The sequence below is a fragment of the Sesamum indicum genome, linkage group LG9 (genome assembly GCF_026168435.1).
Source record: "Sesamum indicum cultivar Baizhima isolate 11 linkage group LG9, ASM2616843v1, whole genome shotgun sequence".
NCBI classification, from domain to species: Eukaryota; Viridiplantae; Streptophyta; class Magnoliopsida; order Lamiales; family Pedaliaceae; genus Sesamum; species Sesamum indicum.
Genome location: NC_142665.1, coordinates 6846673 through 6871748, shown reverse-complemented (window position 1 = coordinate 6871748; position 25076 = coordinate 6846673). Strand labels below are relative to the sequence as shown.

The following is a 25076-nucleotide window of genomic DNA, read 5'->3' as shown; positions in this document are numbered from 1 at the left end:
AGTCAAAGTTTAAGAGTGAAGGTAAAGCAATAAAAGTTGTACCCAATACTTAGATCTTGTTTGTTTATAAATCTCGTCTAGTTATACCAAGTTTTGATCGAAGTGTTACTATAACTCCTAAATATCTAAATCAGGAAGGTTGGAACCAAATGAACTCGAGAGCAAACAGAAAATAGTAAAAGTTATACCTAACATCCAGGCATTATGTATACACTGTTTCTTTGTAGATTTTTGTTGAATTGTACGATTCACCATGAATAGCAATTTAGTTCTGATATGACGGTTATAATTTTGAATCCAATCTAAACATAAAATGCGTAAATTGAGGACTATTTAAATTGTTAAAATAATCTTTGAGGACGTTTTGATCATTTTCAAAATTTAAGTATAGTCCTCATGTGAACCCCAAACCACATAAGTTTTAGGCCATGCAACACTTAAGCATCCTCAAGCACAACAAATATTTTCAGTTGTCTATCTTCCTTTGCAGCTTCATTTGAAGAAATTATGAGAGAGAAGGGTTTTACTTACACAGGGGTGAAAAAAAGTGGGAAGAGGGCCTCTTTTTCAGCCCACGCCATGTCATTAGCGACGCGAGCTACTAGGTGTTTAAGTTGCGCTCATGTGGATGCCGGAGCCCTAAGCCCCAATTCTTTACTGCATTTTTTGGCAATTTTGGTAAGAAGGACCAAGATTGCCACAAAATGAATACTTATAGGACTAAAATTGCCAGTCATGTAGTTATGGTCCTAATTTTGCCACTCCCCATACTTACGGGACCAATTTTGCAATTTTGCCTATATTTTTTTTGTATAAAGTCCAAATATAAATTTTATAAAAATGTGCTTTGTAATGTCGATATTTGATAACATATGAAATTTGCGATTGTATAATTCAAATATGAAAATCTTCTAAAAAATGAACTATTTTATCGAATCATTATATAATTAATATAAAAAAATAATTATATATTTAGCAGTACGGCTTTTTTAAATTCTAAATTAAAACCAAAGTGCGATTTTAGTCCAAATAGAAATGCGGTTTGAAAAATAAATCATAAAAAACAATTCAATTCGATTTGGTTGAAATAATTGTAAATTTTTCTGATCCCTCCTATCTCTCACTAATTAATGTTGCAAGAAATATCCTATAGTTTATAACATGATTATAGTTTATAACTTTGTCTTTGTATTTATCACATGATTATAGTTTCATTTTTGCAATATATATAGTACCTTGGTCCAATGTAATTATATTTCGGACTACGTTTGTTGACTATAGATTATGTTGGTACAAGTGATCATCATTAACTCCTTCATATATAGAATAATGCTCAACCCCATTAATATATAAAATTTACTTCTATGTTCAATAATTATGTATTAATTACACTAATCTTGCACGGCCCTCTTCAATCATATTGAAAATATTAATACAAAAAATCACCAGAAAACTCAAAAAATAAGAAACAAAGAAATTCTCATCTTTTATCTTTTTTATTTTTTTTTCTTAACATTACGGGTATTTTAAGAGAAAATAAAACAAAGTAAGAAGATCTTCGTAATTATCTAATAAAATTCAAATTTTAAATATGACAAACGAAAACTTAAAAAAATTTTAAAAGATGCAGTCATATTAATATATTTTTTTATTTTTTACATTTCGCATCGACTTTGATTTTTAAAAATTTAAAAACATACCACACTCAATCTATTATGCAGATATAACATCTAGACGCATGTACCAACACCAATCATTTACGTAATACATTTCCAATATGATTCAATTACTTTTATTCAAATTGAAGTCATTTATAACACGTAACTCTAAAAAGAAAAAAAAAAATCCCGAACGTGAAACGATCGTAGACAATGGATCGACAAATCCAACACGCAAAAGGGGTTCACAAGAAGAGGTGAAACATATTTTGAGGACCACAATGGCAATTCAAGAAAATATGAAAGGGGGGCTTAGGGGCTGCAAGCAATTGAAGAAAGCATAGTTTTTGTATGGGTGATGGGTCACATGTTCTCAGATGAAGAGTAGGACCATTTTGATGAAGAGGGAAGGGACCATGATTTTGACTTGTGACTAATTCTTCTTTTATTGTGTAAAGTTGCAAGGGGGGTTTTGTGCTGTTTCCATCCTATTTCTATAAATGTGGTATGAACGCATATTTTAAACAAAAGGACTTTATGGAAATGCTTAAGTTTTTTTTTTTTTTTTTTTTTTTCGTTGCGTTCAGATATTTTTTTTACGATCATGGCCTGTTTAGAAGTTGATTTTTATAGTAATCTATGTTGAAAATACGAGGAATATCTAATTTATTTGTTCATAATTGATATTTACAAATTGTTAATTTTATATACTGAAATCTACAGTTCTTACGGGAGAAACCAATGAGATCTGATTTAGGGTTATTCGCAATAACTTAAGTGTTTATCAATTTTTTCATTGAAAGTAAACTGAAAATAACGTTTTTTTTAATTTCTAGCTTATACTTTTAAATTGTTTAAAATCAAACGCATTCGAACAAATTATAAACAGCTCTACACCAACTTATATAATTTATAGATAAAATCGTACATATTAAGCTTTTCTCCTTAGCACTCTAACTTTATCTCTTTTTTTTTTTTAAATTTTATTTTCAAATATCCATAACTCTTACTGCAAGTAAATCTCCAATTTATTCCCATCACAAAATTAAAAACTATCGCAAACACTCATTGGTAGTCAAAAGTGATGTTTTGTCGGCATGAAATTCATAGATGTGTGGAAAATAATAGTTATTAATTAAATATAAATTTATTATCATATATTAAGAATTAATAATGATGAGATTTATAAATAATAATAAAGGAAAAAATAGAGTACTAAGAAACAACCATTCATTTATCAATTTTTTTTGAAAATAATAATAATAATAATAATAATAATAATAATAATAATAATAATAATAATACCACCAAATTGAAAAATATTAAAATTCCATAGTTCATTAGTCCACCCCTTTTCCTCTCTCTCTCTCTCTCTCTTGATATCTGTACACGCCACAGAATAGCAGTGCCATACACTTCTGCTGCAGAGGCACTGTTAATCATCGGATCAAAATTCCATTGGTTTCTACTCATTCACTTTTTTCTGATCTCCCCGCGACCACAGCACCACCTCCAGCTCACCATAGCCGTCAACTCGCCTCTGAAAATTACCCTAATACCCCGCCCCCCTTGCATTTCCCCTTCACTGTCGTCACTCTACTGCTCCACTCTCCAACCCGGTTGAAGATTCTACTTTTCTTGCTAATTGGAGAGCTATACAGTTGCATTTGGTTTGATTCGTGTTCGTCTGCTTGCTCTGTATGGTATAGTTGACTGGGACAGAGAGTATTGGATGAGCGCGGATGCCGAATGGGGGTTTTGGATTTAGGGCTTATTTGGGAAAGGGGGTAGTCTTCTTCTGATGTCAAGAAACGGAGATAGGATGAACAACCCTGACGTCAGCAGAGCTGGTGGGACAGTCGAGAGAGACATCGAGCAGGTAAAAATTTCTTCGTTTTTTTCTGGATGCATGTTCTCTTTAAAGTCCCGGGATTGAGTCGTGGTAAGTTACTTAGTCATGTTATTCAGTGATTTTATGTAATTATTTGTTATAGCTGATTTGCGTGCTTGAAAAAGTGATCAAAGGCCATTTGCTAAATGGATTTCGTTTCGACTATGCTTGTGTAAAATTTTTTATGCTATTTGGTAAGGTATGTGTTCTTTAAGATGAGAACCAGTTTACTTTTTTTATTTAAGTTCACGAAATCTTCATGTTATAGTTTAATTGTTCTGAGATACTGATTTTCTCCGGAGCTCTTTACTAACAATTCCAGACGTTTTCTTGTCTCAAGCGTTTTTTGTTCGGGTAATTTGCTTTAATTAGTATGCATGTCTGCTGAGCTCGTTGTCTGGGTTTAATTTAGGCATTGGTTAATGTTTACAACAGGCAATTACTGCTCTTAAGAAAGGAGCGCACTTACTCAAGTATGGAAGAAGAGGGAAGCCTAAATTTTGTCCTTTCCGTCTCTCAAATGTAAGGCCCAACATTTTCTGGATCTTGTGCATTTGGGCTCTTATTCTATTTTATGCTGTAAACTGAGCTTGGGGTGAAATCCAGACGCCTTCTTTCGTTTAGGAAGTGGTCATAAATTGTATGAAAGTCCTTTGTCATTGGTCATTACTCATGTGATGTTGCGAATCCTGTGGCATCTTCATAAATGTCCACAGCTAGTGCAGAACATGAACATATATTATGAATGGCTGCTAAACATGAAGCAATTGATGGTGATTGTTATCTGTTGTTGCAAATGGTAATATGAGAATGAATCCAAAAGCTTTCATGACAATAAGTTCTCAGAGAATTATTTTAACTGTTATAATTTGAAAAAGCTGTATATATCCGGAAAACTGTCCATGGTTGTCATAATACTTACAAATTAAATAAGAGGTATTGACTCTTCTATACAGGAGTCCTGGCCTTATATTTGTGAGGATAGATCTGAAGGTCTAGTTCTGATTTCCATGTGTGGTTTCATCAGTCAAGAGTTGAGGGCTAGTTTTAGCTGCAGACATTCTCATTGCTCCTGCATTTGTTCTCTTACTCCAGTTTCTAGGAGGTGGTTCAATCAGTTCCCTTGAATTTTGAATGAAGGATCTTTCTATTCCTGCTTAATGATGCAATACCAATAAGTTCCATCACAACTTTGAAACTGCATTTTTGTTATATGAAGCTCGGTTCAATTGCATTTCTTAAATCACTAAACTTAGCAATTTGATGTTGCTTATTGGAGATTACTTTGCTCCCATATAAAAGCTTTGAGGATGCAGTAGGAACATCTAATGATTGGATGCTCTTGATTTCAGGATGAGTCTCTTCTGATATGGTTCTCGGGTAAAGAAGAGAAGCACCTCAAACTTAGTCATGTATCCAGGATTATATCTGGTCAGCGAACTGTAAGTCATCTACTTCCCAATAACATCTTTTTACTAAACTGCCATCAGTTATCTGGTATGTGCGAACTTGATAGATCTAAGAACTCTAAAACAATTATTTTGTTCAAAGGTTAGTGTTAATGTGTCTTAGATCTCTGTGTTTTTTTATCAACCTCTTTGTCCATTGAAAACTTTTCAATGCTTCCATATCAAGTAATTATTTGATAAATCAAAGTCTCTGATGATGTCAAACACCATTAATTTATTACTTTTCTCTCTAACATCTTGTACTTTTAGATAGGTTGGCCTTTAAATTTATTACTTTTCTGTCATCTGGATTCATTTTTCTCAAATGGTTCTGGTCCCTAATCAGGAATACCACAATCTCGTGATGTACATTGTTTTACACTTTACACGCCTGAGCTATTAGATGTTAACTAATCCACTTAAAGAAGAAAAGCATTTCTGGGAAAATTGTCCACATTTCTTGTCCGGTGATCTAAAACTGGGCTGCTCATCTGCTGATTGGATGGAAGTTTGTTATTCTGGCCGTCAAGAGTATAATATACATGTGATTTGTCATACACACAGTTCTGTAAAATTGTGGTTTTGATGCACCAACTAGTATCCCTAGAGGGAAAGAAAAGGGAAATTTGCAGGGAACACTTTGAGGCTAAGAGCTTGGCTGTTTTGTTTGGATATAATGTTTAGCAACTTTCTCTAATCACGAGCATGTCAATGCACTTTAAAAAATGTTAAGAAAGATACTTAGAGAATACTGCTATTTTGTCAAATACAGGATCTTCAGGACTAGGTTTACTATAGCTATGTAGAGTAAAAATTTCTTCTTTCAACATACCACTCAGTGCTGACCTCATGTCGAGATATCCTGGTTGATTCTTTTTAAATATGAAATTCTGGGCCATACATTAAGCATCATTGGAGATGTTTGTAAGTGAGAAGGAACTTATCTATTTATCTATTTGACTTGTTTCCCTGTTTGATGGAATGTTGACAAATCAAATTTTGTGAGTGTTAACGTGTACTTCTGGTTAACTTTTGGTTATCCTGTGATGTTATGGATACATGTAATTCTATTTGTTTTCTGTTCCAGCCAATTTTTCAAAGGTACCCACGACCTGAGAAGGAATACCAGTCCTTTTCTCTTATATACAATGACAGATCACTTGATTTGGTGAGCGTCCAATCTTTCATCCCCAAGTTCCTTACAAAACCACTGTGTGACCCTTGTTTGATTGTTGTAACAGTGTTTCTCCAAATTGACGGTATATGTCCTTTTTTTTGGTAGATATGCAAGGACAAGGAAGAAGCAGAGGTGTGGTTTAGTGGGCTTAAGGCATTGATTTCCCGTGGTCATCAGCGTAAGTGGAGAACAGAATCTAGGAGTGATGGAATTTCATCTGGAGCTACTAGTCCCAGAACATACACGAGAAGAAGTTCTCCACTGAATTCCCCATTTGGAAGTGGTGATAGCATGCAGAAGGTGAACTGCTTTTGTTTTCATCTGTCTGCATGCAGAGCCATGTGTTTTCCTCTTTTCAGATGTGTGGACTGGAAATATTTATAAGCAAATTTTTCTTCTTGAAAATGTTGATGTAAATCTCATTTCACCTGAGCAGGATGGTGCTGGTCAACTTCGTATTCATAGTCCTTATGATAGTCCTCCTAAAAATGGTCTGGATAAGGCATTTTCAGATGTTATACTGTATGCAGTCCCACCCAAGGGTTTCTTCCCTTCTGATTCTGCCACTGGTTCTGTCCATTCCATTTCATCTGGAGGTTCAGATGGCATGCATGCGCACATGAAAGGAATGGGAGTGGATGCCTTCAGAGTAAGCCTTTCGAGTGCTGTAAGCTCCTCGAGTCAAGGTTCTGGTCATGATGATGGTGATGCCTTAGGGGATGTTTTCATGTGGGGAGAAGGAACAGGTGATGGCATTATCGGGGGTGGACCCTATAAAGTGGGAAGCTGTTTTGGTGCCAAAATGGATTCGTTTCTGCCCAAGGCATTGGAATCTGCAGTGGTGTTAGATGTTCAGAACATAGCTTGTGGCGGACGACATGCTGCCTTAGTGACCAAACAAGGAGAGATATTTTCTTGGGGTGAGGAGTCGGGAGGTAGGCTCGGTCATGGTGTAGATTCGGATGTCTTGCATCCAAAACTAATTGATGCCCTCGGCAATACTAACATTGAGCTTGTTGCATGTGGTGAATACCATTCTTGTGCTGTCACACTTTCTGGAGATTTGTACACTTGGGGTGAAGGTCATTTTGGCCTTCTAGGGCATGGGAATGAAGTGAGTCATTGGGTGCCCAAAAGAGTTAATGGGCCATTGGAGGGGATTCATGTATCTTCAATTGCATGTGGGCCTTGGCATACTGCTGTTGTGACATCTGCAGGGCAGTTGTTTACTTTTGGTGATGGAACCTTTGGGGTTCTTGGTCATGGAGACAGGGAAAGTGTTTCAAAGCCTAGAGAAGTGGAGTCCCTGAAGGGTCTCCGGACTGTACGAGCAGCATGCGGTGTGTGGCATACTGCTGCAGTTATTGAAGTAATGGTTGGAAGCTCAAGTTCCAGTAATTGTTCTTCAGGCAAACTTTTTACATGGGGAGATGGTGACAAAGGCCGACTTGGACATGGTGACAAGGAATCGAAACTTGTTCCAACCTGTGTTGCTGCTCTCGTTGAACCAAACTTTTGTCAGGTTGCTTGTGGACACAGCATGACAGTTGCTCTTACAACATCTGGGCACGTGTACACTATGGGCAGTTCAGTTTATGGACAGCTAGGGAACCCTCAAGCTGACGGCAAGCTCCCTTCTCGTGTTGAAGGAAAACTTGGGAAGAGTTTTGTGGAGGAGATTGCTTGTGGTGCCTATCATGTGGCTGTACTGACTTCGAGAACTGAAGTTTATACATGGGGGAAGGGAGCAAATGGTAGATTGGGCCACGGGGATGCTGATGATAGAAACTCTCCAACTTTAGTCGAAGCTTTAAAGGACAAGCAAGTAAAGAGTATTGCTTGTGGTACTAATTTCACTGCAGCTATCTGCCTCCATAAGTGGGTCTCAGGGGTTGATCAGTCCATGTGTTCTGGATGCCGCCTACCATTTAATTTCAAAAGAAAACGTCACAATTGCTATAACTGTGGGCTTGTGTTTTGTCATTCATGCAGCAGCAAGAAGTCACTGAGGGCTTCTATGGCACCAAATCCCAATAAACCATACCGGGTTTGTGATAATTGTTTCAATAAATTGAAGAAAGCTCTTGAAACCGACACATCATCTCATTCATCTATGAGCAGACGCGGAAGTATGAATCAGGTGATAAATGATATTATGGACAAAGATGATAAGCTGGATATCAGATCTCGTCCGCAGCTTGCTAGATTCTCTTCAATGGAATCCTTGAAACAAGGGGAGTCCCGCACCTCAAAGAGGAACAAAAAATTGGAATTCAATAGTAGTCGTGTATCACCAATCCCAAATGGAAGCTCCCAATGGGGGGCACAAAATATCTCTAAATCTTTCAATCCAGTATTTGGATCATCTAAGAAGTTTTTCTCAGCTTCTGTTCCTGGATCCAGAATTGTTTCTCGAGCAACATCACCAATATCAAGACGAACCAGTCCTCCTCGTTCTACTACCCCAACTCCTACTTTGGGAGGTCTTACATCTCCCAAGGTTGTTCTGGACGATGCAAAAATGATAAATGATAGCCTCAGCCAGGAAGTAATAAAATTAAGAGCACAGGTAAGTAAATTTGTTCGACTAGTCCAATGTTCACTTGCACTGCAGTTCTTTTACTTTTTCTGCTGCTCCACACAACTTCTATCTCATGTTGAGTTTTAAAGATATGGGCTGGGAAAATACTGATAGGTTGGAAGTGGTGAAAACACTTCAAAATGATCAGCAATTACCATGTAGGCAACTGCCTGGTTCTTTTGAACAAGTGAAAAGGCCAAAGAGGGCACTATATGAATTTTAATTGGAGCTAAGTTTCCTTTTTGTTTGTGTTTTCTCAGAGTAGAGAAGATTAAAAGAGATGGGGAGCTAAACATTCTCATGATCCCAAGTGCATCTCTGTTTCATCCCTGTTCTGATGGTAGAGGGTAGAGAGTTTTTAGAAATATTACTTTAATATTTTTATGCGTAGAATTTCGTCTTGTTTGTGAAAGCTGGGTATGGGGTCATTGGGTGCAAACTTTCTTGAGTACAATATTTTAATTTCATGACTGATGGAAATCCACATCGTTTGTTTAAGTTGAAGAGGCATGGCCATAGTTCTTTCAATTTTAAGGACCCAGAAAATGATGATTTACTTTAAAGGTCCCTTTCCAACTATCTTTGTATTGTTCAGCAAACATCATAATTGATAATTAAGACTTGGAATTGCTTTCCAAGTATATTCTTTGCAGTGCACTTTGTATTTGCCCTCAATCCCGATTGTCCTGCTGCCTTCTGTTGTGATCTCATTCAGTGGGACAATCAGGTCCTAGTACGTGATGTTTGAACTGTAATTGTACTGGAACTAGAAAGCTTTATTTTATATATGATAAGGCTCTAAGTTAATTTGAGTAGTTCTTCAAGTTAAGCGTGGTTCTGGTATAAATATAGTCTTATACCATGACTGACCTTATGCGATTGTATTGGAGTTCTGAGTGTCTGATTATTCTTTATACAGGTAGAAAGTCTCACTCGGAAGGCTCAACTTCAGGAGTTAGAGCTGGAAAGGACAACAAAGCAGCTGAAGGAGGCAATAGCAATTGCAGGGGAAGAGACTGCGAAATGCAAAGCAGCAAAAGAAGTGATTAAGTCGCTTACTGCACAAGTAAGGCGAATACCTCTGATCATACATTTTACAAACAGCAAGTTATGGGCTTGCGTCTTAAGCAGCATTATATTGCATAGATTTTCTTTTATAGAATGTGAGATGAGTTCATCTCTAACCATTTCACTCCTTATTAGTTGTTTCAACTTTGTTGGCTCTCTTGTCAGCCAACAGGATATACTACTCTTATTTTGTGATGCCTTTTCCTTTAAATGCATTTTGAACATCATGAGATCGAACTTAAATGTTCTGGAAGATGGTTGAAACACATCTGAATAATGGAGCTAAGGTCTAAATCATGAAATATACTAGAAATATAACAAATGAGTACTATGTGATATGCATGATGCTCGTTCTTTTGTGCTTACAACATGTTTTGGTTTACACAAGTGTGAAGCAACACTACATATTAAGGTCCTGTTACAATTGTAATATGTCCTGTCAGTTGCTTGAGCGAACAATTCCCTGCCAGTTGCCTGAAGGAACAATTTCCTGTCAATTGCTTGAGTAAATTAGCTGTAGAATTTATCGAATTACATCATCATATTTGCCAATTATAACATTTGAAAGTTTATCAATTAAAATAATTAACATAAGAATTCATGTAACTGTTCAGGTTATGTAGGTCACAAATCCTAAAATTTTCTTTGGTACGTTTAAACAATTGATGCATTTCAATAAATTTTGGAACCTAAAACAATGAGTTACCTATATTGAGATCTTAGCAAAATACTTTCTGGTTAATAGGAAAGAGTGAAAGAAGCCATTTAATTTAAGATGCCTCTATGTTCAAACATGTGAACTTAAGGTGATACTATGTTCTTAGGGAATTGGAATATAACATCGAAACTAAAATTTCACAAAAGTTTATTCCACAGAATTAAGACCTGTTGCTTGTCGTGCTGAGCCTTTATATATCTTATATTGATTAAGATTATTGTCATTGCCTTTTCTGTTAGAATATGAAAAATTGACCTGCTATATCTCCAGAAAATTAAGTTTCTTGGGCTATAATTGAACAAACATTTCCAATTATTTACTACTATTTCAACTTATTGCTACTGCCATTCTTAGAGATTTCTGAAAGAAACGAGGTCCTAAGCATTTTTATGTATATCCTAGTCTCTTTAAAATTGTCATAATTATTTCTGTGAATGGTAACATTGTAGGATTTTGTTGCCATCATTGAATTAAAAGATCCAAAATCTTTGTAGGATTTCCTTTGATGAAAGCATTTGGCTCCACGGTTATCATATGTAGGTCAGTTTTAAAGTAATTTCTCAGAGATTCATCCAAGGTCGTGTGGTTCGCCAATTATAGGCTGGCCATTAATTATTTCTGTCAGCAACATTTTGTGATATTCCATGGGCATATAAAGAACGAGTGTCTTATTGACCAAGCTTCCACCATCTGGATGTTTGTGTTCGCTTTTAATGGAATGGAAATTTCATTAATCTGTCAAAGCGTGCGTCAACTCAAAGTTAAAGAAAAATACAAGCAAGCAGATTCTTATAGATGAAACCATCATTCCCATCAAGCAATGTAGATTGAACTTTGTGTTTTTCTTTTTCACTAGCTGTATTGTAGTTGTATGTCTCAGTTTTGGCTTTCTTTTGTCAAATTATCCAATACATGGCGCTAGTTTAATGATTTTTTGTCGGGCAATTGGGTGGCAGTCAATCACCGTGTATTTACTATATTATTCCTTTGCTTTCTTGCTTTCCACCATGTATTCCATGAGCTTGATGTTGATTTTAACTGTGATTTCTTTCAAGAAAAAAGTAAGAATAGACTGATAGTACACTATAACAATCTGCTGGTTGCTGCTATGTTATTTTAATACCAATGTTTCTATATTGCTTGCATCGATGATGTATTTATCATTGTAGCTGAAGGAAATGGCTGAAAGGCTTCCAGTGGGTTCCGCTAGAAACATGAAATCTCCGCCCTTCACTCCACATGGTCCCTCTTTGTCTAGTGATGTTTCAAATGCCTCTTTTAATGGCATTAATGGTCAAATAAATGGCCAGGAACTGGAACCATATGAGTCAAACAACCTGTTGCTTTCTAATGGATCCAGTACTGCAAGTAATCGCAGTTTGCTTCAGAACAGACAAGCTAATGTGGAACCTACGATGAGAAATGGAAATAGATCAAAAGAAAGTGATTCTCGTAATGAAAATGAATGGGTTGAGCAAGACGAACCTGGTGTTTATATTACTCTGACCTCCTTACCTGGAGGGCTCAAAGATTTGAAACGAGTTCGTTTCAGGTATGTTGCTCTGGGCTTTAGTCTCCTTTCTTGTGGATGTGACAATATCATCGTGCAATTTCTTATTTAAATATACTGAGATGTGCTTGATGCAATAGCATTGCTATCTGATGTGATAGAGAGACCATGCTGTTAATCTGCATTGAATGCACTGAGGTCTGAGCTTTTGGCCTGGGGTTTATGCCAAATAGTAAACTTATATATGATGCATGTCATTTATGCTCATACACCTAATTGCAATTAATTATCTCCAGACCCATTAACAGTGGAATTTAATCTATTGTATTCAGTAATGATTCATGGTGTAATTTCACTTAACATAGCACGAGTACAAGCATAAATTCTAGTATTTCCTCTAGTGAAAGTGAGCTCTAGGCCTCCTCTTTGTCAACAGTCAGCTAGGTATTTGTCCTTGCACTTTTTTCTATATATATATATATATATGTGTGTGTCTGTGTGTGTCTATGTTTGGAACATTTAATTGAAGTATAGAACTGGCCAGCATTGAGAAGTCAGCGCTTATTCTGATAAGCCATCATGTCTATTAAGGGAAAATATCAACACATTGTGGCTTAAGCAAGTACTTGAATTCTTACAAACCTTTTTTGTGCAAAAGTGAAAATGTTTCCAAATGATTGAATGCAGTCGGAAACGGTTTAGTGAGAAGCAAGCAGAACAATGGTGGGCAGAGAACCGGGCAAGAGTATATGAACAATACAATGTACGGATGGTTGACAAGTCAAGCGTTGGTGTAGGAAGTGAGGACTTAGCACATTGACATCTGGATGGATGTATCCTCTGTATATGAAATCATTGGTTTTTCTATTGACCCCCAGTACAGTTCTGATTCAGTCACAGGAAAATATCACATTAAGTAGATTGGCATTTACGCTCCAATGTCGGAAGCTTGGTTGCCATACAAAGTGAGATTAGAGGATCTAGAGGTTTTCTTTGTGGGATTTTCTAATCCTTTCTTTTCCTTTTTTCCCAGTTCTAACCCTCTATTGTTTTTATGGCTGGACTATGGTTTTATCATTTTTTTCCCTGAGATGCGCCTTTTGTTGGGGGTTGAGGGTGAGAAATGTAGATTCTTGCTAGGGTGCTGGCTCTAGTTGTGAGCAGCTTCCATGTAAATTTCATAAGCAGGTTCATCTTCAGCTTTTCTACTTCTGATTCTAATTTCTTATATCCTTTGAGTTGCTCATGTTTTGTCTTTCCATTGTTCCAATGCGACTAATGCCATCCTATTGCTTGCTTGTATTGTTGCTTATTGTGGTGGTCCAGTTTTCGCCGTTCTTTTTCCTTCCTAATCTCTGGGCTTTGCTTTTCATGGACTTTAGATGTGTTCGTATTTTGGTGGAAATGTAATGATAGGGCTTAATCTTTTGGATAATAGTTGTGGCTACTCTCCACACTTTCAGGAAACAAAAAGTCTTCACTACGATTTGTTTCATTTTTAATTTGTTTTGGTGTATTATGTGGAAATAGAGAGAAACAAACAAAGATAATGAGTATGTATTAGAGATAGTGTGTATGTTTGGAATTGTTCTTGGAGAGAATATAAAATATATATTGTATGTTTGATATTGTTTAGTGGGGATAAAAATTATTGTTCATTGTCAAATCATGTTTGTTTTATATATATTTATATATATGTATGAGTATGTATATAGTTTTTTTAGTTGTAGGACTTATAACTAGTGTAGATTTGTTTTGATCAAAAATAAATGAGGCATTATTTCAAAATATTTCAAAACACCACCAAAATTTTCAAAACAAATCTAGACAAACATTTACTATGGAAATGGGCCAAAAATAAAACCAAACACTAGCCTTGTTTCCTTCCACTTCCATCAAGCAAAAGAAAACTTGTACTGGGTGAAGCATAGCATAGGAAGAGGCATAACTCTGTTTGGTTTGGCATTGCCAAATCAATCTCATATCTTATTGAATCAACTTAGAATACTTTATGAATTGTAGTTGTAGTTTATAGCCAACATTGCAGAGTCGCAGGAAGGTGTAGTTTATAGCCAACATTGCAGAATCGCAGGAAGGTCCTATGGCCACGTTCAAGAAGGATTGCCACATTTGTTGCCTCTCCCACCTTCCAATACCGTTAAAAAAAAAAAAGAAAGGGATAAATAAAAATTAACATGAGCACACATGTGTGCATACAATGTTAATAACAAGAAGCCCGCTAGCATCTCTGTGTGAACCAAATTCTTTAACAAACTACTAAAATGCCCTCACGAAAATTTATACTGATGGGTAATGTATCAAGTATTTTATTATGGGTGTGTTAGGCAGTCACCTCCTCCCTCCTCTTTAACCTTACCGGTAGTCCCTTTCATCTTTTTTTTTTTTTTTTTTGAAAATTATAAATTTTATTAAATAAATGATAGTACATCAGTACAATTCAATATGAAAAGCTAGGTAGTCATATCAACAGGTCAAAGGATCTGTCATAAACGAAAAAGTGTACAAGTACTAATAGGAGGTAAATCAACACTAAGTATCCATTGTCGGATATCTTCAATAATAAGTTTTCCTACGAAAGGTGCCCCGCGTATTCCTCCATGAAATCGTCGAAAATTGCGCTCGCGCCATATGTGGTATACAAGAGAGCCCTGCACGATAAGAAGCCGAGATACAATACTTTCCTCGCCACCTTTTTGCTGCCCACAAAATATCTGTAGTCCAGTCACGGTGGGGCTAGTCAAAACGCAGGCGCAGATCACCCTCAAGCAGTGTCTTGAATAGGAGCAATGAAAGAAGAGGTGATTGTGTGTTTCAGTCCACCTTTTATCTTCAGAAGCGAGAGTGTGTACGGACATCCACCACCGTCAACAGCCACAACCTCAAACTCATACATTATAGCTGCAGCAATAGACTTCATCTGCACATAAGCCATTTCTTTATCTAGACACATGCGGGGGCTGCAATGGAATACCGGAAACTTTTACTGATCACAGAGTCTGAAAACACCATTTTCATCCAACCATCTCTCTGGCCTAATCTCTCTGCAATCACCCCTCCACAGCCTCTCCATCCTCTCCATAGCATAAGCTGAATAATCAGCAAACCAACCTTTTCTCACATACATGCCATTGCTTAAAATGTCGCCGGACATGGCCAGTCTTGAATTTATTGGTATTGGTGGAAACAGTAGTAGTGTTTCTGACAAGGCGGCGTGCAGGTAGTTGAGTTCCTTCAGCTTGTCATAGCTGAAAATACTAGGAAATTCGTCTGGAGATGCTGCTGCTAATTCGTTGTAGATCAAGTGCAAGCAATGTGGATAACCAGAAATCAACCAAAAAAACCAAGTTAGTGCTGTTGAGGTTGAATCTTTACCTGCAGTTGAGTTGCAAAATGGTGAAACAAGTATTGTGAAGATGCAAAAGCTGGACACAGATTGACAGCAACATCCAGGGATAACTAATTTCAAATACTCTTTCGCTCACCTGCAAGTATGAAGCTGATTACTATATCCCTCAAGAATCTTCTTTTAATGAATGCACAAACCTTGATTGCAAATCTTGATAGCATTCGCGCTCCATTCCATCTTTGTTTCGACATCTCTGCTCCTTGGAAAGAATGATCTTTAGCGCATAGTCATTGATGATTCTTATAGCTTTTTTAGTCTTTCTGACTTCCAATGTTGAGTAGCCTTTTGATCTTCCATTCTACTGGAAAGGGCGACAATAATCTGTCTGAGCTGATTTCAACAGCATAGTCTGCACGAACAAACCACGAGCGCAACTGATCATCATTCTTTGAGGCAAGCCATGCAGGATCAACACCAAAAGCAACCTTACATATATTGTCAAAGGTGAACCTACGTAGAACTTCTTGCAGGTCGACAACTTCCTGATTAAGAGCATGCAGAAGACAAGTATGGAATCAAGCAAGTTGCAAGCTGTGACTGGACAGTATCTGAAATGAAACATCTGAGGGATTTGGTCCGGAATTCATGGCTGGAAATCTTGCCTTGGGCAACCCAAAGCTCAACATCTACATTGAAGATTCCATTTCCAAAGAGCTCACAGAGGACAGACTGGAAACGGGTGCTTTTAACATAGTTGGACCGGAGGAGATGTTCAAGGCCAGCACGGTCAGCTGTGCAAATTCCATATGAGAAGCCAAGACAACCATTCACTTGATAGTAAGAGATGGAGATGTGGAGAGCAATTCAGCAACCCAGTCATGGAAGCGATGACGATTGTGGAGGAAGCCTACAAGGTTCCAACAAGAGGGTACAATTGCGGACATGGGTTCTTATGGTGATGATTAGAATGACTACAGATTAGTACCAATATTAACGATAGAGAGGCCAGAGAGAGAGAGAGGAAGTATATTGAAGTTGTGTCGAAATCCAGCATTTGCCCTCTTCCTTGGTGAGACACTTGATAAAGTATCAAAGCCTACAAAGCAGAACCAAAAGATAGTACGATGAAAGAATCAGGTGAATATGCACTAATTCAAATGCTGCACCTTCCAATCCAAAAACCAGTAAAGGGAAAGTGAAATTATGACCAAAACTGATAAATGAAAGACGCCTGTTAATTCTAGATCAGCTTAAACTTTTCCTGATAAGGAAGTTCCTTTTACGTGGAAGCATGAAAGTCTAATATGGAATTGAAGATAAAAACTTAATGATCAGCGAGTTGTATACTCAATTCTCGAAGGGTTCCAATCAACTGCACTTTACACCAAATCAAAGTTTTCAACTTTTTCCTCACATATCCAATCTACTGGAGAAAGACCCGCACCCGGAACGCCCGAATCGAAGGAACAGCACAAATCAACTGAACTATCACCAAGAAATTGGAGGCAGTTCACGTATACAATAAGCGAAAATCATCAAGAGATTACCCGACAGGGGTGGAAAACTTTGTTACCACGCTCATGCTGCAACCGACATCCTTACGACCAAAATGATTTGTCCATAACCCAAAGGAACTGAGAAAATTGCTTCAATTCTGCAGTGAGGAGTGTGTTCAACATTATTGTCTCTAGTTCAATTAAGCAATTCTTATATGGTGGAATTCTGACCTAATGGTCATCTAGTCTGATTTCACAAATATTCAGACTAGATGACCATTAGGTCAGAATTCCACCATATAAGAATATGACTGCCAATATAAAGTGGGCTTATATATTTGGTAATTTATAACCTGACCAAATCATGAAGAATTTCACACTTTGCCACAACAGAATGAGGAAAGAAGATTTGGCACGTCAGATGAGATTCTGCAGTCAAATCGTGTGGTAGCAAGAACACAACCAAACGTATGGAGGAGAGAGGGAGTCGACCCTGTTCTTGGGGAGATCTGGAGATTCAGATGCTATCTTGTGAAGTTGTCTTTTTAAATTCCGAGTTATAACAATGCATGAATAAGCGTGTCAATCAAGAATCTTTGAGCAAAGAATTTATTACTTTTATCAGTTTCTTTTTTTTATCATTTTAATTGACTTATAATTTGATATTTCGATTAAAAAAGAAATAATTATGTATCTCGGTTAAGAGTGTCTTTAAGACATTTTTAAAAAATAAAAGCATATTTTTGAGAATGGCGTGCATGTTTATATAAATATGATTCAAAACAGATATTATTCTTGTGAAAATATATGGGGAATATGACTGCCAACATATCTTTAAAATCTCCTCCAAAGATGGGAAGCATGGATGTTCTGTCAAAACTCTATTTCAAAAGTCATTGAACATAAGTTCTAATGATCACCACCAATCTGATCAGTGCCCACATAGCGATTAAATTTCATGATGTACCATTCAATTATCTTTGATATACAAAAGCAGAAAATGCCAAGAAAATCTAATAGGAATTACATATATTGACATGGAATTCAGGTCAATAAGACTTCATGGCAAACTGGAATGAGAAGCCTAATAAGATTTCCCACAGTGTATTAAGCTTCCGGCTCCAAGGAAAAGACCAAAAACAGCAGCACTCCCTAACGTCGTCTGTCCAATATATCGTATTTTCAGGATACCTGGGACCTGCATTTCAGAAGGTTAAAAACTATCACTCAGAGCCAAACAGAGTTATATCAAATGATATCTTCTACTCTTCCACACATTCTTTTTGCAGATTCCTTTTACTTCATCTAAAGACTCATATGGGTGCTAAGCTACAGCAAGGACATCAAAAGAAACAAGCACATTTGCTTAATGATATCAGATACCTTAAAAAAGCACATTAAGAAGTTGTATTGACAGAATATTTGACAGAGCATACTGGTGATAGGTGAGACCAACTATGAGATGACAAAAATAACAAACTGATGAGCAAGAATGAAAGACAGAAAAAGAAGTGAACAAGGTTCTTCCCCAGCACTTGCTCAAGCGCATAATTCAATATATAATATTTAAAGGCTAATGAAGCTATCAGTTCTTCAGCCATGCAATATCTCGGAAACTTCTTCATACGGACTCCGTATACTTGAGAACCCAGTGGGCACAAATTGATATCAATACGGAAATAATCTAGAAAGACCATGCAACAGCTGTGTAGTAGTCTTAAAAGGAATACAATATTCTTAAAAAAGTTCAAACAATCACAGAAATCGGCCACAAACAAATATTATATCGTCATACTAAAAGACTGAATGAAGAATGTGGGCTGCCCACTTCAGAAAATTTATTAAAAAATCCTTGAAAAATATCAGAGCTGTCATACAAATCCATGAATGCTGCTAAAAGTCATTAAACAGATATCTCACAAAGTCCTATGAACCACACACACAACACATAGATAGGCAGTTTGTTACCTATTTTTTTAAGTTGAACAGTAACATGCAAAATTTATGCTCAACTAAATGCAATTGTTAGTTCAAGAAAGCAACATAAGGACGAAACACCAACATTAAGAACTACACAATATGATGCAAAGCTGTCCAACCAAAATCAGGTTAAATATTTTGGAGGTGAATCGAAACTATACCTTGAATCTTACAGCCTCGTAAGTTCCATAAACAGCACCTGCACATAATAGCATATCTCCATTATTGAAATGATGAAGCATGAGCATGCACTTAAGCATACAGAAGACTTCAATAAATGTACCCAAGGACCATCAATTTAACAGAAGTACTTAAATGGATAGACGACTTAAATAAGAAAATCTCACTTATTTCGTCCCGAAACATTGGGGGGAGGGGCGAGATAAATTGTAGTACAAACTAGCATGTCTTTGTTTTTCTATCTTAAGCATGAATAATGACTTTCTCACTGAACAGAAACCATACTTGAGTGATACCCAACAACACTAAAGGAAAACTTCTAGTTAACATGCTCCTAATCGCACATTAAATACGAGCAATTGCAGCAAAAGAGTTCAACAATGCCAGAATAAAACTACAATCATTCAGGCAAAAAGTATGCAGCAGAGCTTTGTGCCCAAGTGCTATCAATATCCCAGTTTCTTGTTCAAAATTACAAACAAATACAAAATCAAATCTTTTCATTAGGGTTTATAACGGAAGGCAAAAAGGGGAAAGAAACAAATGAAATATTCGAATGTAGGGTTTAAGGACAATCAAGATACATTACCAACTGCACCGCCAACAGCACCGCCGACGGCGAAGCCCGCGGTCACCCGTGCCAGACACCCATCCCTCGCCATATCTGCTCTACTACCACTATTATTTTTCTCTCAAAATCTACAAATCTGACAGTAATTTGTTTTTCTCTCGCTCTACAAGAAAACTTGAGCCTTAGGCCACAGCAATGTAGAAGACTTGGACTTCTGTGCTACTTTACATGCATTTTTTGTTATTTAAAAATTTATATATACTTTTGTAATAAAATTTTGTAATTCTTATAATTGTCAACTTATTTTTACTGTTTTTTTTTTTTCTAAATATATAAAAAAATTTGGATTCAACTGATAAAAAATATTTTAAAAAAATCTCCACCTATACCTTCACTTTGAGCTTTTGTCAGCGAGAAAGACTCGACTCAAGCCACAACTGTCGAACTTGTTTGTCGTTGATTCGTCGCTGTTTGGACGAATCTCGATCACAAACCACCATCATTAGACTCGTCTTTTCAAGACGATTCTAACGAGAACGGCCTTACTCTTTTTTATAAAAACATTTGTGGAAATCCAACGGCTTTAAGATTTGTGCCGCCGGTTGGGGCGGGGAATTGGGGGGGGGGGGGGGGGGGCAGCGTGTGGTAGGGGTTTGGGGGTGGGATGGGGTGATTAATTTTTTTTATATATATAATAATAATAATTTTTTTATTTTAAATTATTTATATATCATATAAGTTAAATAATTTGGTGAATATAATCTTTCATTTTTTTTTAAAATTTAATGGTTAAGATTAATTGATTAAATCTAACGATTAATATGTGATCGAAAAAGATCCAATGATCATTAAATAAAAAATAATATATATTAAGTAAGGGTATAATGGTCATTTTATAAAAAAATTAACGCCGTTAGTTAGATTTAACGGAGAGGGGCAATTGAGCTACGTTTAGGAAACACAGTTTGTTTTTTAACCTATTTTTAGAACAGAAAATGATTTTAGTTGACTTTTTAAATCACAAGGGTTTTTTATGCATTTTAGCGTAATAATTCTTTAAATAACGAGGGAGTATATATAATTATGTTAAATTTCATAAGAGCTCATTGTAATTTACCCTTATTTATATTTGGTACCCAAACTTTGAAAAAGGTCAATTTGGTACAATTTATTTTAGGTTAAATAAATTCTGGTACACAAGTGAAGTGAGTAGACCTCAACTCTGGTGACTATTTATTTTAGAAGTGTTGGATTATTTCATAAACATTGTAACTATTATGCATCCATTGAATGATCTGTGAGTGCAGCAAGGCATGAAGAAGAAGCTTGTTCTCATACAAAGTTTTAGATACAAAAGGTCCATCAAACAACACTTAAACCAAATACAAAAGCCAGAAAGAGAGGCTATTGTGCAAATCTTTTTACAGTATAACCATATGATCGCAAAAGGGAAAATATAGTTATGACAGATCAAATCCTGGAAGGAATCAATGGAGTGGAGTTCTGTAAGTAGGCAGATGCGGCCGCCACCCCACTGCCAAGCTTCACAGGATAGCCGACGTCCTTCAGTACCATCTCCACTCCAGCAAGACACCCCAGTAGTTGCAACTGCACCAAACGCGTCAATCTTTACTTCAACATTGGAAAGAATTCGAGTCATATGAATAAAAGGGATCGGCCAAGCATGTTTCTAGTATGCAGAGCCATTGCAAAACCGATGATTCTTGGACTAAAATTATGTGTGATGTTGCTTTGAAAAGGTTTCTTTAGCCGAATATGATGAGTTGGTTAACTCAGCTAGTTATTGATTTGTCGAGTTTTGATCTTTTTATTTCAAGATGGTGTTTTATTGTATAATGTAAGAATGTAAGAGAACATACCTCATTCAGGTTACCAAGATGCCCGATTCTGAAAACCTTCCCAGCTACTTTGTTGAGTCCAAGGCCTAAGCTTAAGTTGTAACGCTTCCATGCCTGTCTAACGATTTCTGTGCTGTCAATGTATGAGGGAATAACCACAGCAGTGACTGTGTCACTGTACCATTCCTCCTTCTGAGTGCAGTTCTTCAAGCCCCAAGCCTCCACTGCAAGTCTGCATTTCCAGGACAACGGTTGAAACCAAAATGTTCAGATAAAAAGAAGTTACAGATTATAAAGTCATGAGAGGTTAATCACAGCGGCAGGTGGGATCAAGAAAACGGTCTACCTCGTTGCTTTGCCGAGCCGAGTGTGCCTTGCGATTATATTGTCAAGCCCTTCCTCAAAAATGAGATCCAACGCTGCTCTCAGCCCATACAGAAGCTGAATGGAAGGAGTATATGGCCAATATGTTCCCAATTTATAGAACTTCAAGTAATCATTCCAATCAAAGAAAACTCTGACTGATTTAGCAGTCTTGGTGGCTTCAAGAGCTTTGGGGCTTGCACACACTATTCCCAATCCAGTGGGCAGAGAAAGAGCTTTCTGTGAACCAGTAAGAGCGACGTCTATGCCCCATTCATCCATGCGGAAATCAAGTGCACAGATGGAGGAAACTCCATCCACAAGAAAGAGTGCAGGGTGCTGATAATGATCTGACGTACATATACAAATTCTAGTTACATTTCATCACTATACGGGTAATTTTTTGCATATATTTGGTAGAGTTACTTGAGGAATGCCTACCTAGTATTTTTCTTACGGTAGCCAAGTTATTGGTAACTCCTGTTGCCGTCTCATTGTGGACAATGCAAATGGCCTTAATGGTATGTGCTTTATCTTCCGCTATCTTTGAGGCCAAAACGTCGAGATTAGCACCCTGACCCCATTCACTTTCAACAACATCAACTTTGAAGTTGAGACGTTGCTGCTGATCAATCCAGAGCAAACTGAATTGTCCGATGAGGAAAGAGACAATTCGGTCACCGGGAGATAATGTGTTTGTGAGTGCACTTTCCCATGCACCAGTCCCTGTCTCCAGAAAACAACTTCAATTAGCAAATCATGAGTAATTACGAGATCAAGAACACAGAACTAATGTCCTAAATGAGGTATGATGAATTCCGTTTTATCACTCCATAGACAAGGAATTCAACTCTGTTAGTGCTTTCTAGCGAAGGAAGAGTAAAGCTCGTGCCAAGATGTTACTCAATCAACACAATATATAGAAATTAACAAACTAGTCCAGCTATGCACAAATATATCATTTGTTTGAAGCATCAAGTGGTATATTTCAACTTTTTAAACACATTAATGCTGATAGGTACAGAAGTGACCAGAAGAACATTCACAAAGACAGTTGTACAACCGAAAGCTTCTTTCATTTAGTACCTGTGGTTGGAATGAGGAAAGGAGTTCCAGAAGTTGTCTTAAAGATCTTCTTGACATCTTCAAGCAGGGTCTTTGTGAGTGCCGGAACAGCTGGAGAGCGGTAATCCTCGTTGTTTCTGTTCATCGCACGAAGGACCTGGTCCGGGATATTGACAGGTCCTGGAACAAAGAGGTGGTTCCTTCCTGGGCCATAAACATAGTCCATCTTTGGCAACTTGCAACCTCAGAAGATAACACAACCTCAAATCTGTACAGAATTCTTGTACACCCAAGTCCCTGAAACATTTGCAGGAAGTACCGGTTCCTTTAAACCTCAAAGACGGCCATGAAGAACATCTAATTAACATAGGAAGATTGCATGATGATTCATTCAAATCTTATCAATTTAAGGATACTCTAATCCAATTTTCACTTAGAGTTTCTCTAACAAAGATTATGGGAAGATAAAAACAATATTCATCATAATGTGAGAACACTTTCAGAGGTATATGAAACTTCTGGTATTGACATCATTAAAAGTTTTCGTCAGTTTAACTACTGCAAAGAGGTGATTATAGCAAGAAATAAGTAACAACAGTGGACGTCATAATTTCCAAACCAAAAGGAATTCTATATGATTAGCCAAACTAACAGCGGAAGATGGTATAGTTATCCTTCTTAAAACTATGCTAATTAGTAGTATTCGATAGAATCAAGCTTTCTAACTAAGACTATGTATCCAAAGAAAGCTGCAGGACTTCTGTCAGAAAAATTTCAAGAAGATGTAAAGCAAGCTTTTTTCTTTCAGACAAGATTCTCAAATTTGTTTCAACGAAAACTCAACATAAAACAGTCTTGTTTGTAATAATACTGCAATGAATCAAAGTTGAGCATAAAAGAATATCTGATGGTCAAACGATGCACCAGAACGTAACAGATTCAAGATTGACACACACACACACACATACATATATATATATATATATATATATAACATGCATGCATGGATATAAGTGTATCCTTTAAAGAAAAGAAGATTAAATTCAAGAAAAGCGAGTTGGAATTCAGAAAAAGCAGAGTAGTGTACCTCAGTGGGATCTGCGGGAAGAGGGACCTTTTTGCAGGGAGGAATTAGGAAACAAGAAAGGGAATGGGGAGAGGATGAAAAGGCCAAAGGGAGTTTGTACAAAATTTTATAAGAGCGCGGGAGACCAATCACGGCTCTGCTTGGGTCCCATGTTGGACTTCTCTAACGTGGCAGATAAGAAGTGCACCAATCTCAATCCTGCGGCTAAGAATGAATGATATCAGCAATTGTCTTTTTACAATAATAATAATAAATTATTGAGGTTTTGCAGTCATGCCATTGCTTTCTGGTTACACTTCTATTTGGCCCACAACACTTTGCTTTATTACAGTTTATACCCAAATAAGGAGGCATGAATATTTATCAGATTTTCAGATGATTTTGGCACACTTATATAAGGTTTCTTCACTAGTAAATTATTCAAAACTATTTCATTTGATTCAAGATAGAGGGTGATGTGCTAGTAACAATACATAAAATACATAACAATATGATTTTAGAACATTAACACGTACGTGTTTGATACAACAATTAAATAATAACTTTGTTAGTTACACGCAAATTACTAAAAACTTGTGTAGTTTATATATATATTTTACATATACCATTTGAGAGAAAAGTGGTTTTCGTAGTTTAAAAACCTCGAGTAATCCATATTTCCAATTATAATAAATGGAAAAAGAAGGGAGTTAATCCGCAAATACAGCAAAGTATGAGGGTGCAAAAAGAAATTAAAAGAAAGAAGGATGAGAAAAGCTACTAGAAAAATACACGCCTAATAAGCACCATAGAAAAAGTTTAGAAAGCTAGAGGTGGAAAAGAGCATGTAAAGGATAACGTGATAAATGGGTTTGAGGTTTGAACCACAACATCCATCCACCATGGAAACAAAGCCACACAACGAACCCTTCCTGTTTTTGTATTTTATCTTCCTTTGCTTTCACAACTCTCTATTTTGTTTTTATCTCGTGTTGTGTGAGAATGAGGATGAGCCCATCACACAAACAAATTGCACAGCTTCCTTTGCCAGTATGTATGTCTTGCATGTTTTCCATAT

General features: G+C 36.7%; 3 protein-coding genes and 1 pseudogene across 4 annotated transcripts; 1 reads left to right on the top strand and 3 right to left on the bottom strand.

Moving 5' to 3' along the window:
- The first annotated feature begins 3002 nt into the window (after positions 1–3002).
- Positions 3003–13297, top strand: LOC105170925 (PH, RCC1 and FYVE domains-containing protein 1). Its single transcript, XM_011091865.3, has 9 exons — positions 3003–3537; positions 3985–4071; positions 4902–4991; positions 6085–6165; positions 6280–6474; positions 6611–8743; positions 9675–9821; positions 11711–12093; positions 12739–13297. The coding sequence occupies exons 1-9, from the start codon at positions 3460–3462 to the stop codon at positions 12869–12871; spliced, it is 3327 nt and encodes a 1108-aa protein (XP_011090167.1). The 5' UTR covers positions 3003–3459; the 3' UTR covers positions 12872–13297.
- A 1233-nt stretch (positions 13298–14530) lies between these two features.
- On the bottom strand, positions 14531–17466 carry LOC105171142 (cytochrome P450 94A1-like; annotated as a pseudogene). Its single transcript, XR_016067568.1, has 4 exons — positions 17273–17466; positions 16966–17072; positions 15555–16514; positions 14531–15444 (listed from the first exon to the last, which is right to left on the bottom strand). The product of XR_016067568.1 is annotated as a cytochrome P450 94A1-like (transcript).
- Positions 17467–17842: 376 nt separating this feature from the next.
- Positions 17843–19870, bottom strand: LOC105170924 (uncharacterized). The gene is made up of 3 exons (XM_011091864.3): positions 19664–19870; positions 19056–19093; positions 17843–18112 (listed from the first exon to the last, which is right to left on the bottom strand). The coding sequence occupies exons 1-3, from the start codon at positions 19734–19736 to the stop codon at positions 17999–18001; spliced, it is 225 nt and encodes a 74-aa protein (XP_011090166.1). The 5' UTR covers positions 19737–19870; the 3' UTR covers positions 17843–17998.
- Positions 19871–20959: 1089 nt separating this feature from the next.
- On the bottom strand, positions 20960–24177 carry AGT (alanine:glyoxylate aminotransferase). The gene is made up of 6 exons (XM_011091863.3): positions 24020–24177; positions 22954–23229; positions 22309–22593; positions 21851–22217; positions 21526–21736; positions 20960–21253 (listed from the first exon to the last, which is right to left on the bottom strand). Exons 2-6 carry the CDS (start codon positions 23156–23158, stop codon positions 21116–21118), a joined length of 1206 nt encoding a protein of 401 aa, XP_011090165.1. The 5' UTR covers positions 23159–23229; positions 24020–24177; the 3' UTR covers positions 20960–21115.
- Between the last annotated feature and the right edge of the window lie 899 nt (positions 24178–25076).

What these genes read in the sequence shown, in the direction of transcription:
- LOC105170924 (XM_011091864.3), bottom strand. Translation starts at nt 19,736, where the DNA reads ATGGCGAGGGATGGGTGTCTGGCACGGGTGACCGCGGGCTTCGCCGTC. An exon ending in TGCTGTTGGCGGTGCAGTTG is followed by an intron (nt 19,094 to 19,663) that starts GTAATGTATCTT and finishes TATTATGTGCAG; the next exon opens with GTGCTGTTTATGGAACTTAC. An exon ending in ACGAGGCTGTAAGATTCAAG is followed by an intron (nt 18,113 to 19,055) that starts GTATAGTTTCGA and finishes TCTGAAATGCAG; the next exon opens with GTCCCAGGTATCCTGAAAAT.
- LOC105170925 (XM_011091865.3), top strand. Translation starts at nt 3,460, where the DNA reads ATGTCAAGAAACGGAGATAGGATGAACAACCCTGACGTCAGCAGAGCT. An exon ending in TCGAGAGAGACATCGAGCAG is followed by an intron (nt 3,538 to 3,984) that starts GTAAAAATTTCT and finishes TGTTTACAACAG; the next exon opens with GCAATTACTGCTCTTAAGAA. An exon ending in TAATAAAATTAAGAGCACAG is followed by an intron (nt 8,744 to 9,674) that starts GTAAGTAAATTT and finishes TTCTTTATACAG; the next exon opens with GTAGAAAGTCTCACTCGGAA.
- AGT (XM_011091863.3), bottom strand. Translation starts at nt 23,158, where the DNA reads ATGGACTATGTTTATGGCCCAGGAAGGAACCACCTCTTTGTTCCAGGA. An exon ending in TTTCCTCATTCCAACCACAG is followed by an intron (nt 22,594 to 22,953) that starts GTACTAAATGAA and finishes TTCTGGAGACAG; the next exon opens with GGACTGGTGCATGGGAAAGT. An exon ending in TACCGTAAGAAAAATACTAG is followed by an intron (nt 22,218 to 22,308) that starts GTAGGCATTCCT and finishes TATGTACGTCAG; the next exon opens with ATCATTATCAGCACCCTGCA.